Source organism: Lineus longissimus, chromosome 6, assembly GCF_910592395.1.
Source record: "Lineus longissimus chromosome 6, tnLinLong1.2, whole genome shotgun sequence".
Lineage (NCBI taxonomy): Eukaryota > Metazoa > Nemertea > Pilidiophora > Heteronemertea > Lineidae > Lineus > Lineus longissimus.
The window spans coordinates 2,096,561-2,123,609 of record NC_088313.1 but is presented as its reverse complement, the minus strand read 5'-3'; the positions used below and the strand labels follow the sequence as shown (position 1 = coordinate 2,123,609).

The following is a 27,049-nucleotide window of genomic DNA, read 5'->3' as shown; positions in this document are numbered from 1 at the left end:
AAGAAATTAACCACCCCGTTTTAAGTGCCTTGATTTTCCTTGTGGATTCTCCACATACAATCCATACAGTCAACATCCAAGCAGTTTGCTATTTATTCATGTACATCAATGTACAGCAAAGAAAACAAGTTACCTGGGAACCAGGTTTTGCGCACGTGCTGCCATCTCCCAGCTGCCATCTCCCCGCACAGCACATGTATGCTCCGTGCACTGCGAGCTCTTTCTCATGCAGGTGTTGTCTAATTTCACCGTAATTATCGCCTCTAAATTATTTGCTACTACATAATCTTAGTTTCGAATGGCTGCCCAAAGTACTTAAGATTCGACAACAATGGAAATTATTTATTATTGAATAAAGTTCGTCTTCTATTTTGATGGTTTCGTTCTTGCCAAATGCAAATTTTTCTGATGCAGTGAATAATGCATGGCGTGGTGCAGTGCAATAGGCGTTTTCGAAGAAGACGAATCGGCACAAAAACAAATCGAATGTGCACACTCATGATAGAAACGCTAGAGTGATGTATTATCATTGATGTTGAATCCTGACAGCGACATGGTGCGCAGACGATGGATCCAGGCGGACTCTCTTGACTTTGAGAGTCTGGTGGCCTTGGCTTGGGCACCATCTGGACTGGAGGGATGTGCGTGAACTCAAGGACGAAGATTGTGATGTTGTCCAGGCAATGATGGTCCGGGAGGTTAGAGTGATGCCCTATGACATCCCTTTAACCTCCCGGACCATCACAGCCTGGACAACATCACAGTCTTTGTCCTGGAGTTCACGCACATCCCTCCAGGTGGCGCCCAAGCTGAGGCCACTAGACTCTCAAGACACCTCCATTCCAGATCAATTCCCGTCCCTCATTTAGTGGGACGGGCCAGGCCGGTCTTGTGTGAAGCTAGCATGGGATAGCTTTCTTATTCTCTGTCTAAGTCATTGGCATGCAACTGCATGGATGATCATCATAAGGCAGCTGTGATGTTTATAATATAAAGCAGAACAGGTTTACAGTATGATTGTGGCATTGACTCGGCTCGACTGATGTCCTGGAAATCTCCCGCTAACTTCACAGGTTCTTGGGGAAGGAACCATACCATGAAGTTCGTCAACTTGGAAAAAAGATAGGCATATAATTGTTGTTACAGTCCAATGTGCCAGATGACAGGCATTTGACGCACTCTTTCAGTATTCTTGATGAACCAAATATATCTATGTGTGTTTTCTCTTCTCTCTTGCAGGTTTTAGTTGTAGAAAGCTTTTAGATTTGGCCATGGCGTGCAGAGATGAGGAGTGGTAAGACTGTTACGGTTATTCAAATGTTAAATCACTCTGACAGAACTTGTCATCATTAATAAATATGTCAGTTATGCAAGACATTCTGTGATAGCCAGATGTTACAGTTTGAAACGAAGAGAAGTTGTAAGGTTATTGTTATGACTTTGCTCGAAATTGTGAAGTACGATATGTTGTTAAATGGTAATATTGTTGTAGTGATGAGTTGGAAAACTGGAATCCAATGGCAGATGACTACAATGATCCAGAATTTAACAGTTACCAAAGAGGTCCAGCAAAAAATTTGACCAAGGCTAGCATCAATAAAGACAAGTAAGTGTATTGTTGAAGTCTTATGATGACCAGGGAATGGCTTCTTTTAATATCCAAGTCCATGCTCATGGTAAATTAGTCTAAACAAGGGGTGCGTGTGATCAGGTTGTAAACACCTTCCTGGCACTGTCTCTTCATCAGACATCTTCAGCAATGGACTAAGTTTCAAAAAAGTTGGAAAACTCTGAAAGGTTGGAGTTGTACATATCGCCACATGTTTTATACTAGGCCTGTGCCCCTTATGATTCATAAGAGCGAATCAATACATTTCTGTTTTATATTCCAACATTAATACCTTCAGTGGCATTTCTTATATTCTATAAAAACATGTCTAATCTGAACAGTGTATGTGTTCTTTATATCTGAAAATCAAATTTGCCTTGTGTTTCTGGTTTGGACTATTGATATCGGAATTCGTGAAACAGAAACAGCTTGTGGTTTCTTTGACTTTGTCCAGATTATGTCACTCATTCTTTTATTTTCAGGAATAATTTCTCCATCTATATCGCTGGTATTCCAAAAGATCTAAATAAGGCAAGTTTATGGCAATCTGAAGCTCCATTTTCAGTGCCTAATGTACACAAAACTTGATGGTGATAATATGTATGGAGTCAAAAATTGGAATAATGAAAAAATAGAAAAATAAGACCCAATTTTTAAGGTTGGGTAAGTGTTTATGTTTTCACATGTAAGGGATCACTTTTCACTTGGTGTTCATGACTTGGAGAATGAAAAGTAATCTGCTGAGATCAGGCTACACACGATATGATTCACATGAAAGAGATATCACGTGCATCCCACGACAAAAAAGCGTATATTTGTACATGTCAAAATCTTATCGTGTAAATTGTCCGAAGTTCCACATCTAAAACTTGTGTTGAAATTCATGTTCTGCAGGAAGGACTGGAGTACCTCTTTCAGAAGGTGGGCAAGATAAAGAGTTCGTATATTCATGATCAGAGAGCAGACAAAGACGATAAAGTAGGGTGAGTATGTTTGATAGGATTAGGATATTAAGATGATCACCTTCAATTCGGGGTTAGTTGCCAAAAGCTGGCAGTGATACGGTAGTTACCTCTACCAGCCAATACAGAACTTTTTGTGGATGTGACGTGAACTGGATTGTGTTTGACTGCTCACTACTGCCGTCTACCAGTGATGGAAGTTCGTCATTGCTATCTAATTGACAACTGCCGTCAATGAAGTGAGCCTGGAACACCATCAATAAAACCTCAAGAAACTTAGGAAAGCTTTTGTAACTGGGATGATTGGAAAAATGGATCCAAAAAAGAACTTGCTCTTCTGAGTTATAAACTTATGTCTTCCCATTGTTGACTTTCAGATTTGTTAACTTCGAAACCCAACATGAGATGGAAGAAGCAATTCGAGTTTACAATGGCTACGAAATTGGCAGATTCAGGTTGCGCATTTCAGTGGCATTGACCAAGGAGGAGAAGGAGAAGAGACGTGCAGATATTGCAGCCAGGTTGGCAAATGATTTGGATGATTATGACATGGATGAGGGTAGGGACAGCGCTAAGGAAAACAAGGCACCCCCACGAGGAAGGGAAAGTCGCCCACTGAGAGAAAATAGGTCATATCATCAGGTAACTAATAAAAAACCTTGAGGTCATTGAATATGATGACTGAAAGACAATAATAAGGGGATTAGCTGTTTCCAAAAAAATATAAACTGATGAAGGTTAAAATTAATAAGTGGAGTATCAGGAGAATATCAACAGGGTACTATTCTGCATGGAATGAGCAGACGTTGTTTGAGAATGGGTTACAGCTTTTTGGCGACGGGTCACAGCTAATTTTAAAGGAGTTCCTCACCAGGGGCAATGAGGCATCACCTTTTTGGCTCATGTAAAATATACCTAAATAGAGTATAGCTGCATGTAGGTAGGCCACATGTGGTCATGGGGATAATACTGCACACATTCCTTTGTGATGAACAGTCATTCCCTTTGGCTTTGTGGATGTTTTACTGCTTGGCTCTCGCTGGAAATGCACTTTAGTCTCTCCTTCTTTTACAGAATTCGTCATCACAACAGAATATGTTTCCAAGGTTAGTCAATATCCAGATTAACTTAAATCGTGTTCCTTGACCTCTAGGATGTTTGATATTTTCCTTGCCTTCTATAACGTTGATCTTTCTATTTGCAATCTTCTCTTCATCCCGTCTTGGCAACCTTCCTGCATTAACCTTCTACACAAAGTTTAGTTGTAAATTGCTATCACCGTAGTTAAAATCTTAACAATTACTCAGGAAAAATATCAATTTGACATCGTCTTGAAGTCGAGTAGACAGCCACTGCCTATGCTAATAGCTTCTGCTTTGCTTGCTATTTCATCTATTGCTCAATTGGCATGTTTCAGAAATCGCTTTGAATCTCGGGGGAAAGGTAGAGGATATAGCTTTGGAAACGATTATCCACGACCACAACGGTATGCAGCCTCCGTCTCTTTCTACATGCCAAAGCACTCAATATCTTTACTACTGCACTTCCGTGCATTCTCGTTCTCAATTTTTCGGCTTTCCCTACATGTACTCAGGGTTTCTGCTAGGCTGCTTCTTAGTATCTTAAAATGCCACTTTAGACTTTAAAACACAAGTCCCCCCTCTATATGAAACCCTGAGCATGTGGGTACATACCCACCTTCTTGAAGCAAAGGTGGGTATTAGTACCCCCCCCCCCCCCCTCTGGCAGAAACCCTGGTACTAACATTATCGATGAGTCTTAAAAATTCAAAATATATTTTTCATGAAAAATCTAACTTGTTCCTTTACTATGTTTTTCACCAATTCCATCTTTACACGTATGTGGAGCTAAAGTAAGGGAGTTGACCTCATTGATTACATAGGTCAGTGTTTGGATTCCTATGGAGCAGTTGTGGTCTTTGGCAGAAGACAGTACCGTACATTGTAAGACAAACAAGATCTTTTAAAGAAAGGATGAAATATTTCAAAAATGAGATCACTGTTTGTACTGTCAGTGTCAGTCATCTCTCTGCCTAGTTTTGTAACTGGACTGCCCAATTCTGTCAAGCAATAGATATCATCCTTTGCAACATGAAAATACAAAATTTTTACTTTTCAGCGGGAATTTTTCCAATCCAGGATATTATCCAAATGAGGGCCCAATGATGCCCATGCAACAGATAGGCTATGGCCGGGGAAGTCCTGGTTGTATCCCTCCTCAACACATGCAGCAAGGTACAGGCACTTGACTTCTTTAGGTTGAGACACTTTGATAATTTGCAGTCTGGCTGATGTTCAAAATTATCATTGGCAAATGTCAACTCTGAGGTTGTGGGTTGTATTTTTGGTACATTACAGGTACTGTTCAAGTTAGAGGGAATACTCGGATAATACTGACAGGGTCTCACGATTCCAGTTGGTCTCCAGCTTAATTACTTACTTTCCGCAACATAACAACTTCTGTCGTCATCAGTGCAGTCAAAGGTTTCATTGCATTGCAATATTCATAATAGCTTGAAAATGTCCCTGTTGAGGGGATCAGTGGCAGAGTGGTTAAAGCGCCGGGCTTATAACTAGGAGGTTGTAGGTTCGATACTCTGAAAGATGGAAACAGTTTCATCTTTGTGTCCTTGGGCAAGGCGTTTAACCCTACTTGCCTCTCTCCACCCTGGAGTAAATGGGTACCAGGGATAAGCTCCAGCCTCATGAGCCGTTCGCAGTTCGGGCAATAGCCCAGCCGACATTAACTGAAGGTCAGCTTCAATGCATTTCAAAGCGGTATTAATGAATCTTTCAGGTTTTATGGACTTTGCTGGTGCTGGACCCATGAACAGTATGGGAGGTATGATGTCACAGTATGGATTTGGCCGCGGTGGGGGCATGCCGTTCCAGGGTGGACGAGGAATAAGTCCTTATGGTGCGGTGAGCCCTGGCTTCAATCGAGGATATCCAGGGATGGGTGCTGGAGATTTTTCACAAGTTGGTCCTGGTGAGTTTTTTAAAAAAATTCAACTATAATGTGAGAAATGAGATACATTTGATAATTTTCACAAAACCATTTCTCTCTGATGACTTAGGTTTTGAAGAACTTTAAGAAGCCATTTTATGCTGTATCCCAATAAGTTGGACTCCGGCCTGTGGCTAAACACTGGAGTAAGAGTTCTGCAGGTGCGTGATCTGTCTAATAATCCGAAGTGATAAGGGCTTCTCCTGAGGATGAAAATTGCAAGAAGCCGATTTGGTTTTAGACAAATTTAGCTGATCAGTATTCTGCCCTTTCAATTACAGTCTATAGTGATATGTCTGACCTGGATACCTCATTTGGTGCATATAGTGATATGCCACCTCCGGAAAGATTCAAGTCGAGTTTCCTAGAAAAAGCTGTAAATACGAAAGCTATGGCAATACCCAGAATTGAGGACCGAAAACCAGTTGCTCCACGGCCTCAGAAGAAGTGTTGTGTGTGTGAGGCACTGAGTAAGTGACAAAATTATAAGGCATCTAGTTTTGCCTTGCTCAAGACATGGAGCTTTTTAGCTCACCTCTTAGCAGAGGTGAGCTTATCCCATACCGTGGCGTCCGTCGTCCGTCGTCGTCGTCGTCGTCGTCGTCGTCGTCGTCGTCGTCGTCCGTCGTCCGTTAGCAGGGCACGTTTCGTAACTGTTAGAGCTATTGAGTTGAAACTTGGTACACATGTACCCTTATGTAATGACACCTGGGAGACCAAGTTTCGGTCCGATTCGTTTCATGGTTTGGCCACCAGGGGGCCAAACGTTAAAAGTGAAAATATGCAATATCTCCCTTAATAGTAGTCGGGAAATTTTGAAAAAAATATGGTAGGTACTTCTAGTAAATGTGCATCATATATCCTCCGGGTTTTTGATTTGACCTCCTTTTCAAGGTCACAGAGGTCAAATGGTGTAAATTGGCCGTTAGGATGTAACGATGGCACGTTTCTAAACTGCAATGACTATTGATACCAAATTTGGTACACATTTACCCCTTAGTCAGGTGATCTCAGGGACCGAAGTTTGGTCCAATATGATTCACCACTTGACCACCAGGGGGCAAAATCCAAAAACCTTAAAAATGTGATTATTCCTTAACTTCTTGCCCGATTGCCACCAATTTGATATCATGGGTACATCTAACCATCATACAGTATATGTCACACAGGTTTTTAATTTGACCTTCTTGTCAAGGTCACAGAGGTCAAATGGCGTAAATTCGCTGTCAGGCCGTAACTATGGCACGTTTCTTAACTGCAATGACTATTGATCACAAATTAAGTACACATGTACCCCTTGGTCAGGTGATCTCAGGTACCGAAGTTTGGTGCGATCTGATTTGCCGTTTGGCCTCCAGGGAGGGGGCCAAATCCTAAATTCCTCAAAATGCCATTATTCCTAGTAATGACTTGCCCGATTGGCACCAATTTTATATCATAGGTACATCTAATTCTAACAACCATTCAATGTGTCACCCGGGTCTTCTTTGATTTGACCTACTTTTCAAGGTCACAGAGGTCGAATGTACTGTAAATTGGCCATTTTGGGGAAATTGTAATTGCTTGGACCTACATCAAACCTAACACTACATGACACAAGACCATGCTCTTTATCCATCTTTCCTCCACATGAGGTGAGCACAATGGCCCTGGCCATTTCATTTTGCTCAACTGCTTTATTTCTCTGCGACCTTCGATTGATTTTTCCAAACCTATAATTCAATATTGTAGATATGTTACGATGACTTTGTTTATGTGAGGAAGTACCATATTTTAGAGAGGTGATCATGAAATATCGCAGAGACAGCTTCTTCACATTTGTTAACTTTACCATTCTGATTTGATGACACAGTTTGCTCATGTTCTCTTAGACCAGAGGGTGAGTAAGCTGTGACACCACTGGTGTTTTGATCTCCCCACCCTCCTATCTGTCTCCCGCTTTTAAAATCCAATGAAGGCATTCCTTTGCTTTTGCCCATTGTACTCGGTATTCCGCAGGAGGTAATTGTTTGCTGCTGGTCAGTAAACAAAGACCTTTTGCACGGTACAAATGGGGGAAAGGATTTTACAACACTTTTGGAAGGTTGAGGGGAAGTGTGTTTTTGAAGTCATTCACTCAATCGTTGAAGCCTGTGTAAGCCCGATGACAAAGTTGAGGACTTGTTTTAATGTAGCAGAACTGAGTATCATAGTGTCATGACTTCCCAGTTTGCTGGTAGTGTCAGTCGGTGTAATACCAGTTGACAATTCGTAAGATTTAGCGAGATTTAGTAAGATTTGTTACCCAAAATTACGCCTTTAGGAATGCTTTCTTGACTGTGTATCTCTTAGTGATAAAATCGTTAGGAAACAGTTGTATTGGAGTCAACCAGCCAGGAGTGTTTGCCATGCTTATGATGTTATTTTTTTACCCATAGCACCGAATTTTTACTCGATTGACTTCCAGTGCTTGTTTGGAATTACTGTACGTACATGTTGTTGTTTCTTTCATGTTTCAGCAAGAAAATACTGTAAGAAGTGTAAAATGCATTACTGTTCATCAGAATGTCAACGTAAGGATTGGGACGCGCATAAATCGATATGTGCTAAATTAGCGTAAGTGTGCTCAGTATGGTTAATGTAATACAGTGTATATCATGGGTTTTCCTTTATGAAGAGTGCTTGTCAATTGCTAGTCAAATTCATCTTCTTGAAATTGATGTCAACATCAGGTTCGACCAGACAGGCAAGATCCTTTGGAAAAAGTTTGCATCTCCCTCAGAAATAAATGTACTTACATTTTGAAACAGTTTGAAATAGAGCTAGATTATCTTAACACTCGAGTGTCTGTCTGTTTCTCGGTTTCTCTGTTGCTGCTTTGTTCTCTAAGTAATCGGGTGTTTGTATTTCAGGGAAAACAGCCGGTTTGAGGAACAATTTGACGTGGAAGTTGGTGAGGGTTTCATTGAGAAGGTGGGTGAAACTTGCATCAAAGGAGCTCAACCATTTACATGACTACTACATGTAGGACAATGTAACAATGTTTCCGCACTAGGTCACTATGTATGCTATTAAAATCTTATGAAATATATATTACGTAATTAACCAATTTGATTCATCTTGCGTTTATAGCGTTTGAATAACCAAATGTTGATTTTGAAGGGCCTATTTCAGCTCCAGAGGAAACTCGAACTGGTTGACTTGTCGTCGAATTCTGATGTCGGCGATGAGCTACGGAGGGTGAGTGATTAAGATATTATATATTTTCATGGCTTGAAAAATCTTGTTTAATTCAGAAGACATGAGATTAAATGAGATTAAATCAAATGTACTTTAAATGAAATCAGCGTCTTGAAACATCGATCCAGTTTCTATATTTGGAATTTTTGAGATTCATGCTAGACAGTCTGTCCGGCGCCTTCAAGTTTTGTCTTGTGGTCAGGGTTGTGTCCTCTGGCCAGTTTTCCCTGCTAATCACGGAAAGGTTTAGCCATTACATACCTCTTCGTATCATTAGCTTTTTGGACGCTGTTTATCATAAGTCAAGAAAAGCATCACAAATGCTGTCCAAATTCACATGCAGGTTATGAATATGAGACTCAGCTATTTAGACCATTCTTCATCACATTGGTGTATTTACAAGTAGGAAGGAAAACTTTATTCTGAGTCAACATATCAAAATGTCAAATGTTCTTCTTTTTCTACATCAGATTGCCCCATACTATCTCCAAGAAGAGGTAGGCCTAAGCGCAGTTTATTATTTTTTGGTGGGTGACAGTGGTGTGAAAACATGTGCTTGTCAATGAATCTTTCTCATTTTCATCTTGGAACCATGGTCCTTCACCCAAAGAACACTCAAATTCTCTAATGAAAGCGGCCATTTTGTGGATGCCTAGTTTAAAGGGGTACCCCGTACATATTTACTGCTGGCTCAGGAAAATAGAAATGCAGTTGCACACATTGCCGTAGTCTAGCTACCATGCACTCAAATTAGCTGAAACTAGGCATTTATAGTACACGTACATGTATTTGGTATACATTTAGACAGTTGAAAATTTTTAAATTCAGTTTACACATTTCAAACGAACGGCATAGGCCTTCAAGAGTTTAGGATTTCTTTCTGGGATTGTTTCTGAGCTTTCATAGAATGAGATTGAGAAACCTAGTCTTATTTCTTTCTTGAAACATCAGGGAATGAAAAACATGACAACAGTGAATGAAATTGGAGAAGGCCAGAATGACAATTGGCAGGAGCTAGCCCAATTCTGGTTTTATATGACAATGTCGATGTGTGCAGGTCAGGCTGCAGGAATTATCGGATTCATAATTTTTGGCAAAAATATTTGTTTTTGGATGTGAATAATGGTCACGTGCTCCCCCACTCTTAGACCTTAACAACAGTCTTTCACTCGCACACCTATCTGAATAGCTATCCCAAACTCTCCAGTTAGTCTCGAAGAAAACCTGTAAGACGATTGAAGAAATTGAGAAATTTGAAGTATATCATGACAGAATCATGGTTCCTCTATGCTAATCAGTCTACTATCCTACTTTAACCCCTCCATGAGTAACCTGCTATGTTAACCACTTCACTACGAGACGTTCTGTGACGTCATTCGGTTGGCTACGGCTTTTAACATCATCATTCGCAGCAGACGACATCATTATGATGTCATACTAAAATATTTCAGTCTGACTGAAATTCATCCATCGTAGGGAAGTAGCTAACTACAGTAGTTGTCTCATTTGGTCCCATACCTTTGTGTGCATTGGAAAAAAACTAGCTTTGCAAATTGCAAATTAATAAAAAGATCTGTTTGCTTAGTGCACTTTTTCTTGTTCTCGCAAGCTTGATAGATGTGTGTTTTTGCACCTGTCTTGACATTTTTTTTCTTCCAATCTTGGGTGTGACGTGGTTTGTGCTTCATTTTCTTTTTCTGGCAGAGGGATGTGCTCGGATAGACAAGACAAAAAAAATGTATTTCATTTCTGTCGTAAGGGCACTCAGAGACTTCCTGAATGGGTTGCAAATCCTCGTAGCATGAAACCTTTCACTTGGAATGACCAACCCTGGATATTCTACAGCCTAATGCATATCCTTTCTTGCAGACAATTTTGGCAAAATGGACAACTGTTATGAAAGATTAATCAAGTCATTCAATTGTGCATGTCAAAAAAGTTCTTGTGGAGTTTGAAACAAGTTGTCTTGTGGTATCTTGTGACATATTGGAAGGAGTTGAATTGTCTTGTTTGTAATTAACAGTAGGAAACAGAATTGGTGCTTCTTCTCACTTCTCACTTCTCTTCTTGTTTCTCACTGATTTCTTAAACTTATTCTCCTTATTCTATTCCAACAGAGAAAGCGTGTATATCTGAGAGACTTCCCAATCCAGGAGTTACATGTAGGAGGTGAACAGGAGTTTGTGCCAGTCCATGTTGTCTATTTTGAGCAGCCAAGAGAATTTTATATTCAGTATAAACACAGCGCCAATTGGCGGCTATACGAGAAGAGCAAAGCGTCCATGGAACAGGTAAGTGGCTTCCAGTGGCTTGCAATTACCCATATTAGGCCTGCAGGCTATGTTCAAGATTGGTTAATAGCTCCATGGGTGTTGTTTGTTTGGTGCAGATTATAGAAGATCGACGTGGCTTTCGAAAAGTGTAGTAGTTTTGATATTGCTCTGAGTAAAACAATGATTTGAGCTGATTTGACAAGAAGTGCGTCTAAAGGATTCCCTTTATTTCCCCTGGCAATACCGACAACCCGACAATGGGTGATATGAATAAAGAGTAGTAAATGCTTTTATCTAAAACTCCATGTACATTTACACTTGGCCTTTCTGTACAAAATTGAAGTAAAAGCATTTGCTAGCCTTTATTCATATCACCCATTGTCTCGATCATAAGGCCTACACTTTTTCACAGGGCTGCTGCTGCCCTATGAGAAGATTCAGGCATGGCACTGGTGATAAGTGAGGATGCATCAATATATAATGATGGTCTCTTGATCGTGTTTCAGGTCTACTCGAGATCGACACCCACCGGCTATGTCCCGGAAGATGACGAAATTGTCGTCGTAGAAGACAGGAAACAGTGGAAGAGAGGTGCTATTCATACCGTCAGAACTGAAAAGGACAAAACTGTCAAATATGTTGTGCATCTTATCGATGAGGGTTCCAAGGTCGAGGTGCAAATCGACAAACTGCGCAGAGTGAATGAGGAGTTGACAAAGTTGCCTTGCCAGGTAAACAATTTGTCTTCATAACCGTTTCTTAGTCATTTAGAGTAAATTTAAACGAAGTGGATATCCGCAAGTTTAAGTTTCAAATTAGACCACAGTTTGGAATACATCTGGGGAGAAACGTATTGCTTACTGTTGGAAATGTGTCACATTACACCAACTTGACATATTTGACTCCAAGCAGTCTACTGTAGTTCGGTCTGCTGGTGTTAAGGAATACTGTAAAATCAAGTTTCAAATCAATAAATTCCAAGGGCTTTGGCCCTCAGCATAGTACTCCTCTGGTTGCAAAGATGAATGAGATTGAGTAATCCTATGTGGTCACTTGAGCTGAACCGTTGAAAATAATGTAAACTTAAGCACACCAAGCATTGTGCTTGTGTTAAGGAATACTGTAAAATCAAGTTTCTGACAGGTAAATGCCAATTGATTTGGCCGTCAGCAAAATACTCCACTTGCACAGGATGAAGAGAGAAAAATTTCCATGTGGTCACTTAAGCTGAAATGTAGTTGTATGAATTTGTTTTTTCTTCTGTAGGCGGTGACTTGCTGCCTGAGTGACATCCAGCCAATGGATGGTGTGTTCTTTGGCAATGAGGCTTGTAACGTTACAATGAACTGGCTGAAGGCAAACGCATCAGTGCTGGAATGTCGTGTTGTGGGAAACTTTAACAATAAGTAAGTCTTCTTGAATAAATAAGTTTCTTTTTTTGGTCAAAGACTCCAGTACTCGTTGTTACCGGTAATCCTAAATGTCTTGTTGAATATCAGAGTTGGGCGAGCTTCACTTTGCCATTTCTCAGCAGAAGGGCTTACATGTAATCCTTGACGTGCAGTTAGGATGGCTTTCTTGTCCTGGCTTGGAACAGATACAGAATTCCTTCAGCGGTGAACCAAGGAAGATGCTCTACCTTTCAGACGTTGGAATATTCCAATGTTTCCTTGAAGGTTTTAGGCCCATTGTGTTCATAATGAATAGCAATTTATTAAACATGTACGCCTAAATTATTAGGTAGTCTCAATAAACACCTTCAAATTCGTCTAAAAAATGCCGCATGAAATAGCCAAACGCTGCATTTTCATATTGGTAAGGTGTTTACTTTTTGTCTTTTAATTGAACTACAAAGGTATAAGTGGTAAGTGTACACCAGAGTTGTTTTTATAGACCCCACATACAACAAATGTGGGGTCTATATTGAGATTACTAGGAGAAGGTACTAGGCTTCTGCATTCTTCCCAGATTATATTATGGAGGTAGTCCAGCCAAACTGCTATTTCAACTGAAAAACTGTCACCCCTGTCCCATCAAACTAAACTCGATCTAGTGCACCTGGCAAAGATTTTTTCGAAATTCGGATAATTTTGATGACTTTGAAGCGTTTTTATGCGCTGATTTTCTGATTTGCTTTCAAATATCCGGCACGATTCTGTCAATCACACGTATATTAGCATAAGCTCCGCCCCGTAATGGTGACGTCATATCCTCATGCATCATGGCGGCGGTATCTCTTTGCCGAAGTGGCGAGTTGTCGAGTATTTTGAGCAAAGAACGACGGTTGACATGGTTGAATGAAGGAATAAAATAAAGGAATAGCCTTAAATGCTTATCGATGATCCATCCTGCCCATCTGAAAGGTTAGGGTGCTGTTTAAATGTTACTGAGCGTGTGATTTTGAGAAAGCGCGAGCGTGTTTGTCCGGAAATAGATCATCCACGAAACGGAATAGACTTCACTCCTCTATACGTGTACTGTGTGTGGGCCCGTGGGGGCTATCAAATTTGCTGACAAGCAAATTTCAAATTTCTAGTTCATAATATTTTCTCAAAGTTTTACTTTTATTAATAAAATGAATGAGGTGTTGTCTCCCTGGATGTCGTGTAATACGGCTGTGTGTATCGTGGTCATAATGTACTTGTTTTAAAATGGGTAATTCTTCTTGGGCCAAATCCTTCCTTTGGTTGAAATCCCTCTGCATATCCGTGTGTAGACGTGTGGTCCCACATTGTTATGTAGCATACACATAGAACTATGTTCCTCTCCATCATGTCAATATTTAGTATTTTGTCGTAAGCAAATATCTCTCCCACTACAGAATGCTGCGTTTACTTCACTTCCATCAGTAGGCAAGTTTTATCTGCATATCACGTCTAAGAACAAATGCTGAAAACGTGAACCCTAGCTATTTTAAACCTGGCCTAACCTGCATTTTCTCACTTGATTTCTTCCAGGAGACATGTGTTGCTCAGAGCTAACAATGTCATGCTCCACACGTTCCTTCTTGAGAAAAAGTTGGTGGCAGTGCGCGAGCTGGCAAGTAGGGCATCGCAAAACAACAAGAGGACTGAGTGTTCACCAGCCCAGGGTCCGAGACAACTTGACAACGCCAGGTCACCTGGAGAGCAGAATGAGAAAGTTCTGTCTGATGCCAGAGAGTAAGCTTGATAATTTCTTTGTTTCGTCTCATTTTATATACAGTAGAACCTCTCTATTAAGGACACCCTCAGGACTGACAAGTGCTGTCCTAAATAGAGAAGTGTCAACCAATTCGAGTTGTGTTAAGGATTTGGGAGTATGGTTGGATGAGAACTTGATTTGTGTTTCAAAAAGCTGGAGAGAAAATCAGAAAAAGCAATCATATCATTTTAAAAAAATTACCATTTCCTTCCAGGAGGAATACATCGAAAGATTCTTCAAAAACCCAATCTGACTCGTCAACAAAAACAAGAGCTCCATCTGGCAAATTCACTGTCAACTCCATTGAAAGTATTTACAAATCCGGAAGTTATTTCAAAGGGATACCTATCGAATGCAAATCGCCCACTGACTTCTGGGTGCAGGTCTGTTGCTTGGACAGCAAGATCGAGAAATATAAGGAATTGTTTGCCGACTTGAACAAGAGGTTTTACGGTGTGAAGAACACTACCTACAGGTGAGCTTCAGCTTATGTTTTTGTGTTCCTTCAGTGCTCTTCTTCTGCCTTAAGAGTTTTGAGATGCTGTCCTAAAGATTTCTTCGTACTGCCCCAAACTCTGTGAGGCAGGGTGGTGTCCTTTGGCCAGTATCAGTGTATCCTTCATAAGGAAGAAGGTCTGAAGCACTTAGATTCTGGTATCAAGCTCCACATTTTTTTCATAAGGGGGCAGGTCTGAAGGACATGAAGTCTTTTATCCAGCACCACATTTTCTGCATGAGGGAGCAGGTCTGAAGGACGTGAAGTCTGGTATCCAGCTCCACCTTTTCTTCATGAGGGAGCAGGTTTGAAGCACAGGGAAATTGGTATCCAGCTCCACATTTACTTTGAGAAGATTATCGAAATCCTATTCATTTGACTTGTTCAGCAATCATAGTGTCATTTGTGAAACCAAGTAATTCAACTTTTTGCCAGTGTTTTGAGTCCTCACCAAGTTACACCTATACCGGCCTTAATCAACCTGCCTGTTTCATCAGTCCTCTTGTACATTTAACCTCGTACTCAGGACGAGGGAATTGAGCAAGACAATTTGCCCAACATTACAAATGTGTCTGCACTGGAAGTAAACCGACTATGAAATATGAATGCATTTCCTGATGATTGTTCTTTCAGACCAGAAGTTGGTGACTTCATCATCGCACCTTATGATAGGGAGTCGAGTCGTGCTTGCGTCCTTGACATGAGAAATGACAAGTTCAAAGTCCGATTCATTGATTTTGGGAACACAGCGGTCGTCCCTCTGGAAGATGTTCATCCCGCTGATTTCAATTCCTCCTACCTGTATTCGGTCGGTGTGAACTGTGCATTGGCAGGTGTTGAGGAGGTCAAGACTGAACCATGGTCGCAGTTTGCCATCGATACATTCTTCTCATCTTTTGAGAAGGATGTGTCAGTGGAATTTAAGGTTGTGAAGCGATCACAGGATATCTTAGAAGTTGAAGTGCACTGTGAAGGCAGGCTCTTGAATGAAGAATTTGTGAGGAGATGCAAGAATGGTCCGTCACCAGACAGACCGTTAGGAAAGGGAGCCAAGAAATCCACACCAAAGAGAAATTCCCAACAAAAGACTGGAAAACAGAAGAAGGGTTCTTCTCCCAAGAACTCCCAGACCGCGAAGGGGTCGCCACCAAGGAAGGAATCGCCAACTGCCACTCAATCCAAGCCTGCTGCAGTTCAACAGCCCAAACCCAGAGCCCAAGCTATTAAGCCTACGATTCCAGCCAGGCGAATGGAGTTAGGAGAACCCTTCCAAGCTCTACCTGTTGTCGTCATCAGCGCTGAGGAGTTCTACGTTCAGCCAATGGCCGCTGCAGAGGAATACGGAGCCTTGTGTGACGCCATGGAAGAGTACTACAGTCAACACGCTAGCCCTGTGAGGTACGTACAAGTTACCTATGGCCGAATGTGGTCTTATCAAAGCCCATTGTAAAGAGTTGTATTTGAGTGTGGATTCTGTTAAAAGGGCGGTTTCTTCTTTTTCTGCGTTCTAATCTTAGAGCGATGGACATTTTGATCATTGAAGACATTCTTCATTCAGACTGTTCTCCTGTTATCATGGGGATGGTGGGCTCCTTTTACCCAGCTGTCCTCAAGTTGATGTCTTAGTTGGATTACAAGACTACAGCCTTAATGTAAACTATTGTTTGTTCATTACATCCATTTGAACATTTGAAAGTTACAAAAGTTTCAAAAGTAGTCAGTGAAGCTAGAGAAAAGGATTCTTCTTAATTACTGAGCAGTGGTTTCGGGTTGGGGTCTGCCCTTTCAAGATGCATCATATCTCGTGCGTCTTGCAAATAAGAATTGATTTTAACTGCAAGATAAACTTAAATTTCTTATATTTGCTTTCAGTGCGGCTGTTGGTGAGCTAGTTGTTGCTCCGTTCTTGGGCCAGTTCTACCGAGGACGTGTTGAGAATGTTGACACCGGGACTGGCAATGTTGTTGTCCATTTCTTAGATTTTGGGAATAAGGATCCCGTTGAAAAGGACAAGATATTTGCGATACAACCAGAATTCATGGCAACCCCCTTGATCGCTCTTTCATGCCGATTGGCCAACGCTCCGAATGGCTGGAGCTGTGGTGACAATGCTATTGCAACGATCAAGGAACTGATCCCTGAGAACACTGAAATTGTGACGACAGTTGTTGAGTACGTCGGTGATGGTGCTGTTGTCGATTTCCAGACAGGTTCAACAACAGTTAGTGCCATTATGACGGAGGCAGGGTTTGCCAAGGAAGCGTCTGCCAAAAATGCTGTTGGCCCAACAGCTTCACCGGTATCAGTTCCAGTACCATCCAGACCAGCACCAGAACGCATCCCAGTAGCCAGCAGACGTCAAGCGTCGCCGAATCTGAAGTATGTTGTGGAACGTCTAGCGATTGGGGAAGAGTATCAAGGGTTGGTCACCCATTGTGTCAGCCCGGCTGAAATCTACGTCCAGACAGTTCTGGCAGACATTGTGCAGGATTTCGTTGACATGTCCGGTCCCTTGGTCGCCAAGTATAGTGCCCTTGGACCAAACACAACATTCAGGTAAGCTTATTTATAATGATGGCCCCAGAATGACCCAAGAACCCACAGCTTTCTGATTTGTCCAATTCTGATTGGACCACCTCGAGTTAGTATTAATCTGGCTGGCAATGCTGATGCCACGACGCGTGTAGTGCTAGGCACACCATGTGTTGCCTCGTGTTTGCACCATCGAGCCACCTTTCTCTGTGGCTGTGGGTGTTTTTGCAGTTGACAACATTGAAAATGCATATCTGTAGTTTGCAAGAACTCTTCAACTCAGGTGCCCAAGAGTCGGTCAGGATTTTTCAATCCATCACGCCTCTTGGCTTGGTCAGAATCATGTATGAATGTACCAGGTAATATAGTCTTCTAATATTCTCACTTGAAGATTTTCTCTTTGCAGACCGTCTCTTGGTGAGTTAGTCGCCACAACATTTGCTGGGGATTGGTGCCGTGCCCAAGTGCTCACCGTCAGTGGGAACCAGTGCACTCTTTATTTCATTGACTATGGTAATGAAGAGGCGGTTCTCATTGAGAACGTCTACAACTTAGATGCAGAGTTCCTGACATGTGTTGTCCCCGTTGTCCAGTGTCGCGTTGCCGGAATAAATGGCACAGCGAATGGTTCATGGAGTGGTAGTGATATTGCGGCGTTTGGCGAGATGGTCTTGAATAATGCTATCTACATCATTGAGGTGGTGGCTATCGAGGGCGGTGTTGTAGATGTTGACATCTTTGACTGTGAGAGGACGAGGAATTTTAGAAGCGAGCTACTAATGGGTGGACATGCTGTTGAAGCCGGTTGTCCTGTTGTCGTGTCTGCACCAGCCGAGCCTGCCCCAGCCGTACCTGTCCCAGCCGAGCCTACCCCAGCCATGCCTGCCCCTGCCAAGCCTGCCTCTGCGGCAAGTGCGGCATCGCCTCCAAGAGTTGATGAGGAACCTACTTGCATCAGGTAAAACATTTTGAGTATTTTCCTTTTTGGCAAGTGCAGTTTGGAGCACAGAGAACATGGCTGAACTATTCACTTTGTAATACATGTATTATAAATTGAAAGATGGCTAATGTTAAATGCCTATTTAGCTTATAGTTTGCGATTTGTGCGATTGCTGGTTGATGTTTACCATGTAACGGCATTTTAATTTAAATATTTCATTTTATTTTATTTTGCTGGCTTTTGTTTGTTACAATATCAGCATTTTTCTTTCGTATTCTACATTAAAAGTGATCTCAAATGTGCTTTTACTGAAAGGGAATTTCGGACAATAGCTGAGAGCTGAGTGTGTCTGCTCTTAGTTCCCCCTGAAGTTTAATTTCACACTTTAGGTTGTGTATCAAGGGTGCTTACACAAGACCTGCAAAATTTGCAGATTTTTACCCCTCTGCCCTCGTACGAGTGGTTAAAGGGGTTGTTGTAACACATGGGCAGTGCCTTATCTTCCTCTAACCTCCCTTAAAGCACTATTGAGATAGTTTAGACAGTTAACTAACAAACTTAACCCTTGTCGCTTAAACAAGCACCTTAGAAATCCCAAACTTTCAGGTAAGAAAAATGGGGACAGATATTTCAACAGAGTCCGTTATGCTAGGTATAAATTTGCGGATGAGGAATCGCAATCAAGGAATTGGATCACTGGATTATCAGATCATGCAGCTCAAGATAGGATGCTTCGTCTTGAAACAGCATGTGCATGTGATTGACTCATTTAGTGAGCTAGTATTTACCATTACCCTAACTCAAATCCCCTCCCGTTTTAGGACACTCCCCACATTGCTGGATAAAGTCAAAGTTGGCGAAAACTATGTTGTCGCTCCATTGAATTTGGAGTCCGCTGACCCATTTTATGCCGTTTTCCTTCAAATTGTTGATGGAAAAGCTATCACTGAAATGAGGCAAGAGTTCAATATTGTCTACAACAAAAGGAAAATGAAGCCAAACTTCAGGTATGAAAAGTTGTCAATAATTATTTTTTCCATAAAGTCGATACACTTGGCCTATATCATGTTTATAGCGCCATGTGCTTAAAACCACAATAATATGCCCTAAAGCCCAATAGCACACATATGTCAAATATATATTTGTTGGTTCAGTTACATTCGTAAGAAAGCTCGTAGTATAAGGTTCACAAAAATATGCTCAAGGATTGTAAACTAAAATTGTTCACAGTCAATTTTCATAATAATTTCTGAAGTGGAATGTTAATTAAAAAAAATAGGAGTACTTAAGAAGCCCTTATAATAACCCCTTAAGTTCTGAACATTTTTGAATAGTTAAGTGATTCGTAGTCGAGAGAGTTTTTCACAAGCAGTCCTTTTCCACCCAGACCAATAGCTGGTGACATTGTGGCGGCAAGATGGAGCGTCGATCAAGAATGGCAGCGGTCCCGCGTCATTTCCGTAGACGAGAGAAAGGGCGTGTTCTTCATGTTTCATGTGGATCTGGGGCACAGCAGTCATGTGACATTGCCAAACATTCGACCGATCGACAAGAAGTATTGCTTGCTACCGGAGTTGGTTATTCCGTGTCGACTGGAGAATTTGCAGGCGGAACAGCAAGAGAGGGCTGTGCAGCACATGTCGTATTGTACAAACGAAGAAGGGATGTTGGACGGTCAGGTCAAGGCCGTTGATAATGGGGTCGTCGTCATGGCGATCCCTGCAATTAGCATACGGATGGGAATGAATGAAACAACTGGGTAAATGCACATTTCATCGCTGGTTCTTTTTGAATATTGTTGCGGCCAGAAATGAACAAAGATTTCGAGCTCTTCTTTGTTGTACTGTTCATGGGGCTTCCAATGAATTTGATATTTTGCCTCATTGGTATCAGGTGCCTAACCAAACTGGGTGTTAGGTCCTCAATACCAGTAACTCTTAACAGTCCCACTTCCCTCAATACTAGTTGTAAACTCTTAAAAGTCTTACTTCCCTCAATACCAGCTGTAAACTCTGTCCCACTTCCCTAAATACTAGTAATTCTTAACAGTCTCACTTTCCCCAATACTAGTATACTAGTATAGTAGTAACTCTTAACAGCTCTCACTGCCTGTGCTTATAATCTGTATCTGGTTTCCCTCTCACTTCCCTGTGTTGCATACTCCTCTGACTTCCCTGTGTCGAATATCGTTTGCATGTTTTACTGTAGGTCAGAGTTTTTCTTCGCGTGAAAGCTTTTGCCTTTTCTGGAAAGATTCAGTTGTAGATGGCAGAAATCAATCACAATCAGTAACTTGTTGGTGCTGTATTTATTTCAATAGCCCCTCTCCATTTTCACCACCATTTATAATTACCAGAAATCTGCCATAACTTCACAAATCTTAAATGAAAGTGCATTGAAAAGCATAAGTTGGTTTGGTACTTGTTTCGTGTGTTGTTCTATAATTCCTGCTAGAATGTAATTCCCATGAAAATTCTGTTGTCTTTTGAAGAAAATGTTTATCCATTTTAATTGCCTGCAGATTCTTTTCCAAACTTGACATTTTACCAACTAGCAGACGCTTACCCTGATCTGTTCTACTTCTAGCACCTTCACCCTGGCGCACATGGCGTGCATAACAGACAGTTGGTTCATCAGCCACGAAGAAGTCATCTTCATCCACTTCCTCATCACGCCGAGCAAATTCTTTGCTCAGCCGTTTAGCAAGATGACGGCGTATGATGACCTTGGGAAAGAGATGACAAAATGTTATCAAACGATGCCTGTCAACTCTGATTTCAAGTAAGTACACTATTGTAGATGAGACTAGAAATTTAACTGACCCACGAGGGCCAATATTGTGTTTGGAACATGACAGGAGTGCGTGTTGAGGAATCAGTGGATCATCCCATCATTGTCCAAGGAAAGAATGTGCAGGAACAGCTGCCAAATCAAATTGTTTTCAATTGATAATAATTCAGGTATATTCTTGGCAATTTCAGGCCAGACATTGGAGACGTGGTGGCCGCTCCCTTCGAGGAGGACAACAGATACTACAGGTCTGTAGTCCTTGCCAAAGATGGTGAAACTGTCCAAGTACGTTTCATAGATTGGGGAAACGACCAGGTGGTCGACCTGCAGCGTGTGTACAGACTGAAAGATGTCTTCATGAAGCTCCCCTATGGCGCGTTTGAATGCAGTCTAGCTGGAGTCGAACCTGTTGGTGATCAGTGGACATCAGACGCCATTGGTTATTTCGCGATGTTAACGGGACAGAATAAGTTGAACTTGAAAGTGGTCGAGAAGAGTGCGGATTTGATGATTGTCGAGGTCATGGTCGGTGGAGGGTCATCTGTCAATGATATGTTGGTGCAGCAAGGTGTTGCTAAAAGAGTGGGAGGTAGTTCCCCTGCTCCTAGGTCTGTCATCGTCGAGGCTGAAGGTGACCCGTCGTCAGTAGTCATCAGGAGGAACCAGATTCGGCAATACAAGGTAATGGCTGGATTATCCGTCCAGGCCATTGTGGTGCATCAAGGAGACCCGGAGAATTTCTACGTGCATATTGCAACCGATGACTTCATTGCTAATTTACAAGCTCTTGATGAGAAAATCAATGAATACGTCGCCAGGGAAAATGCGGCTTACCTACCGAAGTGTCAAGAAATGGTCATCGCTCAATGGCAAGGCTCGTGGTACAGAGCAGCTGTTGTTAATGTACTGGATCCACAACAAATTCAAGTGCACTTCATTGATTATGGCAATGACGATGTAGTCTCTGTAAAGGACGTTCGCAAATTCTGCTCGGAATTCATGACCCCGGCTATGGCTATCGCGTGCTCCCTTGCCAATGTTAAGCCACCTGCAGGCCGTGTGAACAAGGAGCAAGTGGACTTATACAAGAGTTTGGTGCCAGCAGATGGCCGGTTTATGTTGAAGGTCATCTGTACAGCAGAGTCGTCTGCAAGCGTCGAGCTGTACGAATTTGAAAATCCTGACATCTGTGTCAACAAAGACATTGCTAAGTTACAGGCTGCCTCGGGACCTGCAAGACGGATATTTCCTGCCAACAATTTAGAAAGGAGAACTTTAAGTCTGAACAAGGCCACTGCAGTCAGCGTTGCCTCCATCAGTGCTGTGGATCTGTTTGTCAATATCATTGATCCAGGTAAGAGCAGTCCGTTAAAAGAGAAACGTTTTATTGTTTGAGCAAGTTGTATGAGCTCTTCATCTTGGCAAAGTGGGTCACTTAGAAGCATATCTTGTTGAGTTTTTGTCTTGTAGCTGCAAAACTGGTAAATGAAATAGAAGTTCGCCTTACACTTGGTGAATGGTAGAAGATTGCCAGGCCACAAGTGGAGAACCAATTACTTCTGAAGCTTGGAAATTTTTACTGTTTACTGATTTTCAAGTCTCACCTTTTTGTGAAAGTCTTCAGGGGAAATAGCACACCAGATTACTCGCTAGTTTAGTAAAATAACAAACATTTTTAACAACTTGCATATAATAAATGTTATTCTCTTATATTAGTAGATTGGAACAGCTTCATGATCTTCAGTGCTGCCATCTATGAAGAGTGCCTAAAGCTTACTGCTGAAGATTATCAGCCAGTCGTTGGTGAGGTGATTGCTGCTCTATTTGAAGGTAAGTTTCAGATATTTCAATGTGGCATCGATGAGGTATAACGTTACTTGGAGATGTCATTGAAAGACTTTGATAGGATTTCCGTGGATGCTTATCCTCTATAGAAGGGCTGTAGCACCTCTGACCACCAGGCTCCTGTGGATGCTTATCCTCTATAGAAGGGCTGTAGCACCTCTGACCACCAGGCTCCTGTGGATGCTTATCCTCTATAGAAGGGCTGTAGCACATCTGACCACCAGGCTCCTGTGGATGCTTATCCTCTATAGAAGGGCTGTAGCACATCTGACCACCAGGCTCCTGTGGATGATTATCCTCTATAGAAGGGCTGTAGCACCTCTGACCACCAGGCTCCTGTGGATGCTTATCCTCAATAGAAGGGCTGTAGCACCTCTGACCACCAGGCTCCTGTGGATGCTTATCCTCTATAGAAGGGCTGTAGCACATCTGACCACCAGGCTCCTGTGGATGCTTATCCTCTATAGAAGGGCTGTAGCACCTCTGACCACCAGGCTCCTGTGGATGCTTATCCTCTATAGAAGGGCTGTAGCACCTCTGACCACCAGGCTCCTGTGGATGCTTATCCTCTATAGAAGGGCTGTAGCACCTCTGACCACCAGGCTCCTGTGGATGCTTATCCTCTATAGAAGGGCTGTAGCACCTCTGACCACCAGGCTCCTGTGGATGCTTATCCTCTATAGAAGGGCTGTAGCACCTCTGACCACCAGGCTCCTGTGGATGCTTATCCTCTATAGAAGGGCTGTAGCACATCTGACCACCAGGCTCCTGTGGATGCTTATCCTCTATAGAAGGGCTGTAGCACATCTGACCACCAGGCTCCTGTGGATGCTTATCCTCTGTAGAAGGGCTGTAGCACATCTGACCACCAGGCTCCTGTGGATGCTTATCCTCTATAGAAGGGCTGTAGCACCTCTGACCACCAGGCTCCTGTGGATGCTTATCCTCTATAGAAGGGCTGTAGCACCTCTGACCACCAGGCTCCTGTGGATGCTTATCCTCTATAGAAGGGCTGTAGCACATCTGACCACCAGGCTCCTGTGGATGCTTATCCTCTGTAGAAGGGCTGTAGCACATCTGACCACCAGGCTCCAACAGGCTGGCCGCTTACCTAGTTATGTAATTGAGTTATCAAACATTTTAATGGTTTATATGAATTCGGCATTTTACATGAAATTTTCTGTATCATGTAGCTTATCCAGTGCACAATTGATATCACCTCAGGACGAGAATGAGGAAATACTGTGATTATTGCCATTCAGTGGTTTCTGGTGTTAAAGAATAGGATGGTTTAATAGTTATTGGCTGATATGAATAAAGACTAGCAAATGCTTTTATCTAAAACTCCATGTACATTTACTCTAGGCCTTTCTGTACAAAATTGAAGTAAAAGCATTTGCTAGTCTTTATTCATATCACCCATTGCCTCCGGCTATGCAGTGGCAGTTGACATGATTCAGTCTCTGGAAGGATTAGACTGCCTGTCCATTCGGGCTTATGAAATTCATGTAGTTTAGAAAATATATTGGTTTCTATTTCTAGCGGTGTGGTACCGAGCTGAAGTAAGAGGTGTCGACAGTGATGGGAACGTTGGTGTGTTCTTCTTCGATTACGGCAACTGGGAAGTAGTACCGCTCTCCGCCACCAGGTTACTCCCCGAGGAAATGGTAACGTTTCCCATTCAAGGCATACCATGTAAACTGGCAGGTGAGTGAATGTTTGAACGTTTTTTCCGTGTATGAGACCTGAAGCTAAGATGCTCTGTACTCATTATGCATGAAAAATTTTCAAAATCAAAGTGTAGAAGTTTCAACACTATACTTTTCTAGCCATGTCTGAAACCTTTGCCTGACGAGTAGCACTCGAGGTCAAATGATAATAAAATGGCCCATTTTGAGTCAGGCTAGCAGGGACAGAATAATATCATCAAATGATTAGAGTTCAGATCATGCTGAGGAGGATGGAAGAGATGACTGGTCGGCATAGGTGGTATATTCTGTCTTGCCAGTTATGATAATCTGCCATTCTAGCTTGTCGTCACCTGCCCATCGGTTGTGGCTTGTGATCGCCTTTTCGTTGGTTGCATTGTGCAGTGAATCGTCCACTCTCATTTCTCCTCAGATGTTGAGCCAGTTGGTGGCAAGTGGAGTGTGGATGCTCAGCAAGTCGCCAAAGAGTTATTCCTGTCCGGTGAGGTAGTCGCCACATCTCTGCAATGCCTTGACGGTGTCCATCACATCAAACTAGAAGTCGACAAAGGTGGCAAAATCATAGACCTTGGTAAGTTTCTTGAGAAAAATATTTGTCCACTGATGTGGCTGATAGCTCAGATAACACCATTTGACTGTATTGATAGAATCTGAAAATCAAGGGTATGATGCAGCCTACAAAATGTTCTTTTCTGAAAAAATTATGCGCCCTAAGGGTTCGGGGAAGTGTTGAATTATCTTGAGGCATCAGCCATTTATAGTCTTGTCAATGGTTCTGCTCGTTCAACTAGTCCTAATAAGAACAAATATTGTTGACTTGTAAACACAATTTTTCAGAGGCTCGGTTTAAAGTGCTTTCTCTTGAACTGCCGTTGTATCTGTGTGTGCGTGGTTTTTATCTCAAAAGCTAGCTGGCTGCAGTTATTAAATTATGAATAACTGTGTCTGGAAGATGTATGAACATGTTTGTCATTTCTAAAAGTTGTTTGTTTAATCAACAGGTCAGATGCTGGTGAAGTGCGGCCATGCTGTCTCCACCGCGCCAGAGCCGTCCAGGGGAAATGGGGGAATCCCAGCCGGCGTTGTGGCTCCTCCCGCAAACTGTGAGTGAAATGTTTTTTAGATGTCTTGAAATTACTGTCCTTGTCTTATCATGAAGTTGTCCGTAGATGGCTGAGGTAATGTCATAGAAAAAGAATTCTCATCCTCGAGGCATGCCATCATTGCCCAGAATTCAAGACTTTGCATCTCATGATTCTCTCTTGAATCTCATTATAAGACATTGGCAATGTCATTATTTCCTCCTTATGCGCACTTCAAATTAAAATATTTGTATATTCTTTTGATAAATATGATTCATCATTATCTTACCTCACTTCTATTGACTACTCCCCCAACCCCAAAAACAGCGTTTGACAAAAATGGGAGATCAGGTTGAGAAAATAATGTTGCCTCGGAAAAGAAAGTTGAAGTTGACCAAGTCCAGAAGTGTACTTATAAATGACTATCACAGATCTAATCCATTGCTGTCTCTTTAATTTGCGTGTTGCATGTTTCAGTGAGCGCTCTCCAACGTCAGCTGCAGGAACAGGAGGAAGTGATCAGAATGCTGCGAGCAAAGCTGCAAATGTAGACATTGAACGTCTGCTAGACTTGTCAAGCGTCTGCCTGCAGACTGGTTTCTGCAGACCATTGGCAGTGTTGCTGCAGACATAAGTATCTTTACCTGTCAGAATTGTAATCTTTAAATGAAAGTTAACACCTTCAGCACCGAACCACGGAGATCTACGTGGGCCAAATCCTCCTCCCCTTTGAGCTGGTTATCGGAGTCTCATGGACTTCATGAAAGAACTACGCCTTCAGGGCAAGATTGGAACAAGAAAAGGTCTTTTCAGTTCCTACTTGACCCTGAAGATGGCGATGGCGTAGTTCTTATATGAAGTCATTTAAAGTTCTGAACTACGCCATCGCCATCTTTAGGAACTGAAGAGACCGTTTGGTTTTTAGCTCACCTCTTAGCAGAGGTGAGCTTATCCCATACCGTGGCGTCCGTCGTCCGTCGTCGTCGTCGTCGTCGTCGTCGAGGGCACGTTTCGTAACTGTTAGAGCTATTGAGTTGAAACTTGGTACACATGTACCCTTATGTAATGACACCTTGGAGACCAAGTTTCGGTCCGATTCGTTTCATGGTTTGGCCACCAGGGGGCCAAACGTTAAAAGTGAAAATATGCAATATCTCCCTTAATAGTAGTCGGGAAATTTTTAAAAAAATATGGTAGGTACTTCTAGCAAAGGTGCATCATATATCCTCCGGGTTTTTGATTTGACCTCCTTTTCAAGGTCACAGAGGTCAAAGTTTGCTGATTCACTGAACAGTAGCATGTTTCCTATCTATTTTAGCTAGAAGGTTTTAAACCAGTGTGGAGATGTATCTGGGGATTCTCTATTCCACCCCTAAAATTTC

At 42.1% G+C, this 27,049-nt stretch overlaps 1 protein-coding gene across 6 annotated transcripts; it reads left to right on the top strand.

The window, feature by feature from the left end:
• The first annotated feature begins 126 nt into the window (after window positions 1-126).
• On the top strand, window positions 127-26,369 carry LOC135489410 (uncharacterized). 6 transcript variants are annotated; one of them, XM_064774756.1, is made up of 32 exons: window positions 127-250; window positions 1,240-1,294; window positions 1,493-1,606; window positions 2,092-2,140; window positions 2,504-2,592; window positions 2,949-3,213; window positions 3,646-3,677; window positions 3,989-4,057; window positions 4,711-4,826; window positions 5,389-5,580; window positions 5,880-6,068; window positions 8,097-8,193; window positions 8,490-8,550; window positions 8,752-8,817; window positions 9,288-9,314; window positions 10,935-11,108; window positions 11,597-11,821; window positions 12,357-12,496; window positions 14,048-14,251; window positions 14,488-14,748; window positions 15,403-16,167; window positions 16,642-17,325; window positions 17,708-18,259; window positions 19,063-19,248; window positions 19,629-20,000; window positions 20,828-21,022; window positions 21,223-22,385; window positions 22,748-22,861; window positions 24,419-24,583; window positions 24,998-25,156; window positions 25,587-25,688; window positions 26,145-26,369. In XM_064774756.1, exons 2-32 carry the CDS (start codon window positions 1,272-1,274, stop codon window positions 26,216-26,218), a joined length of 6,924 nt encoding a protein of 2,307 aa, XP_064630826.1. In that variant the 5' UTR covers window positions 127-250; window positions 1,240-1,271; the 3' UTR covers window positions 26,219-26,369. The 6 variants fall into 6 exon arrangements, with proteins under 6 accessions (XP_064630826.1, XP_064630827.1, XP_064630825.1 ...); XM_064774757.1 differs by having other exon boundaries at window positions 127-357; window positions 22,751-22,861; XM_064774755.1 differs by having other exon boundaries at window positions 127-357.
• The last annotated feature ends 680 nt before the right edge of the window (window positions 26,370-27,049 follow it).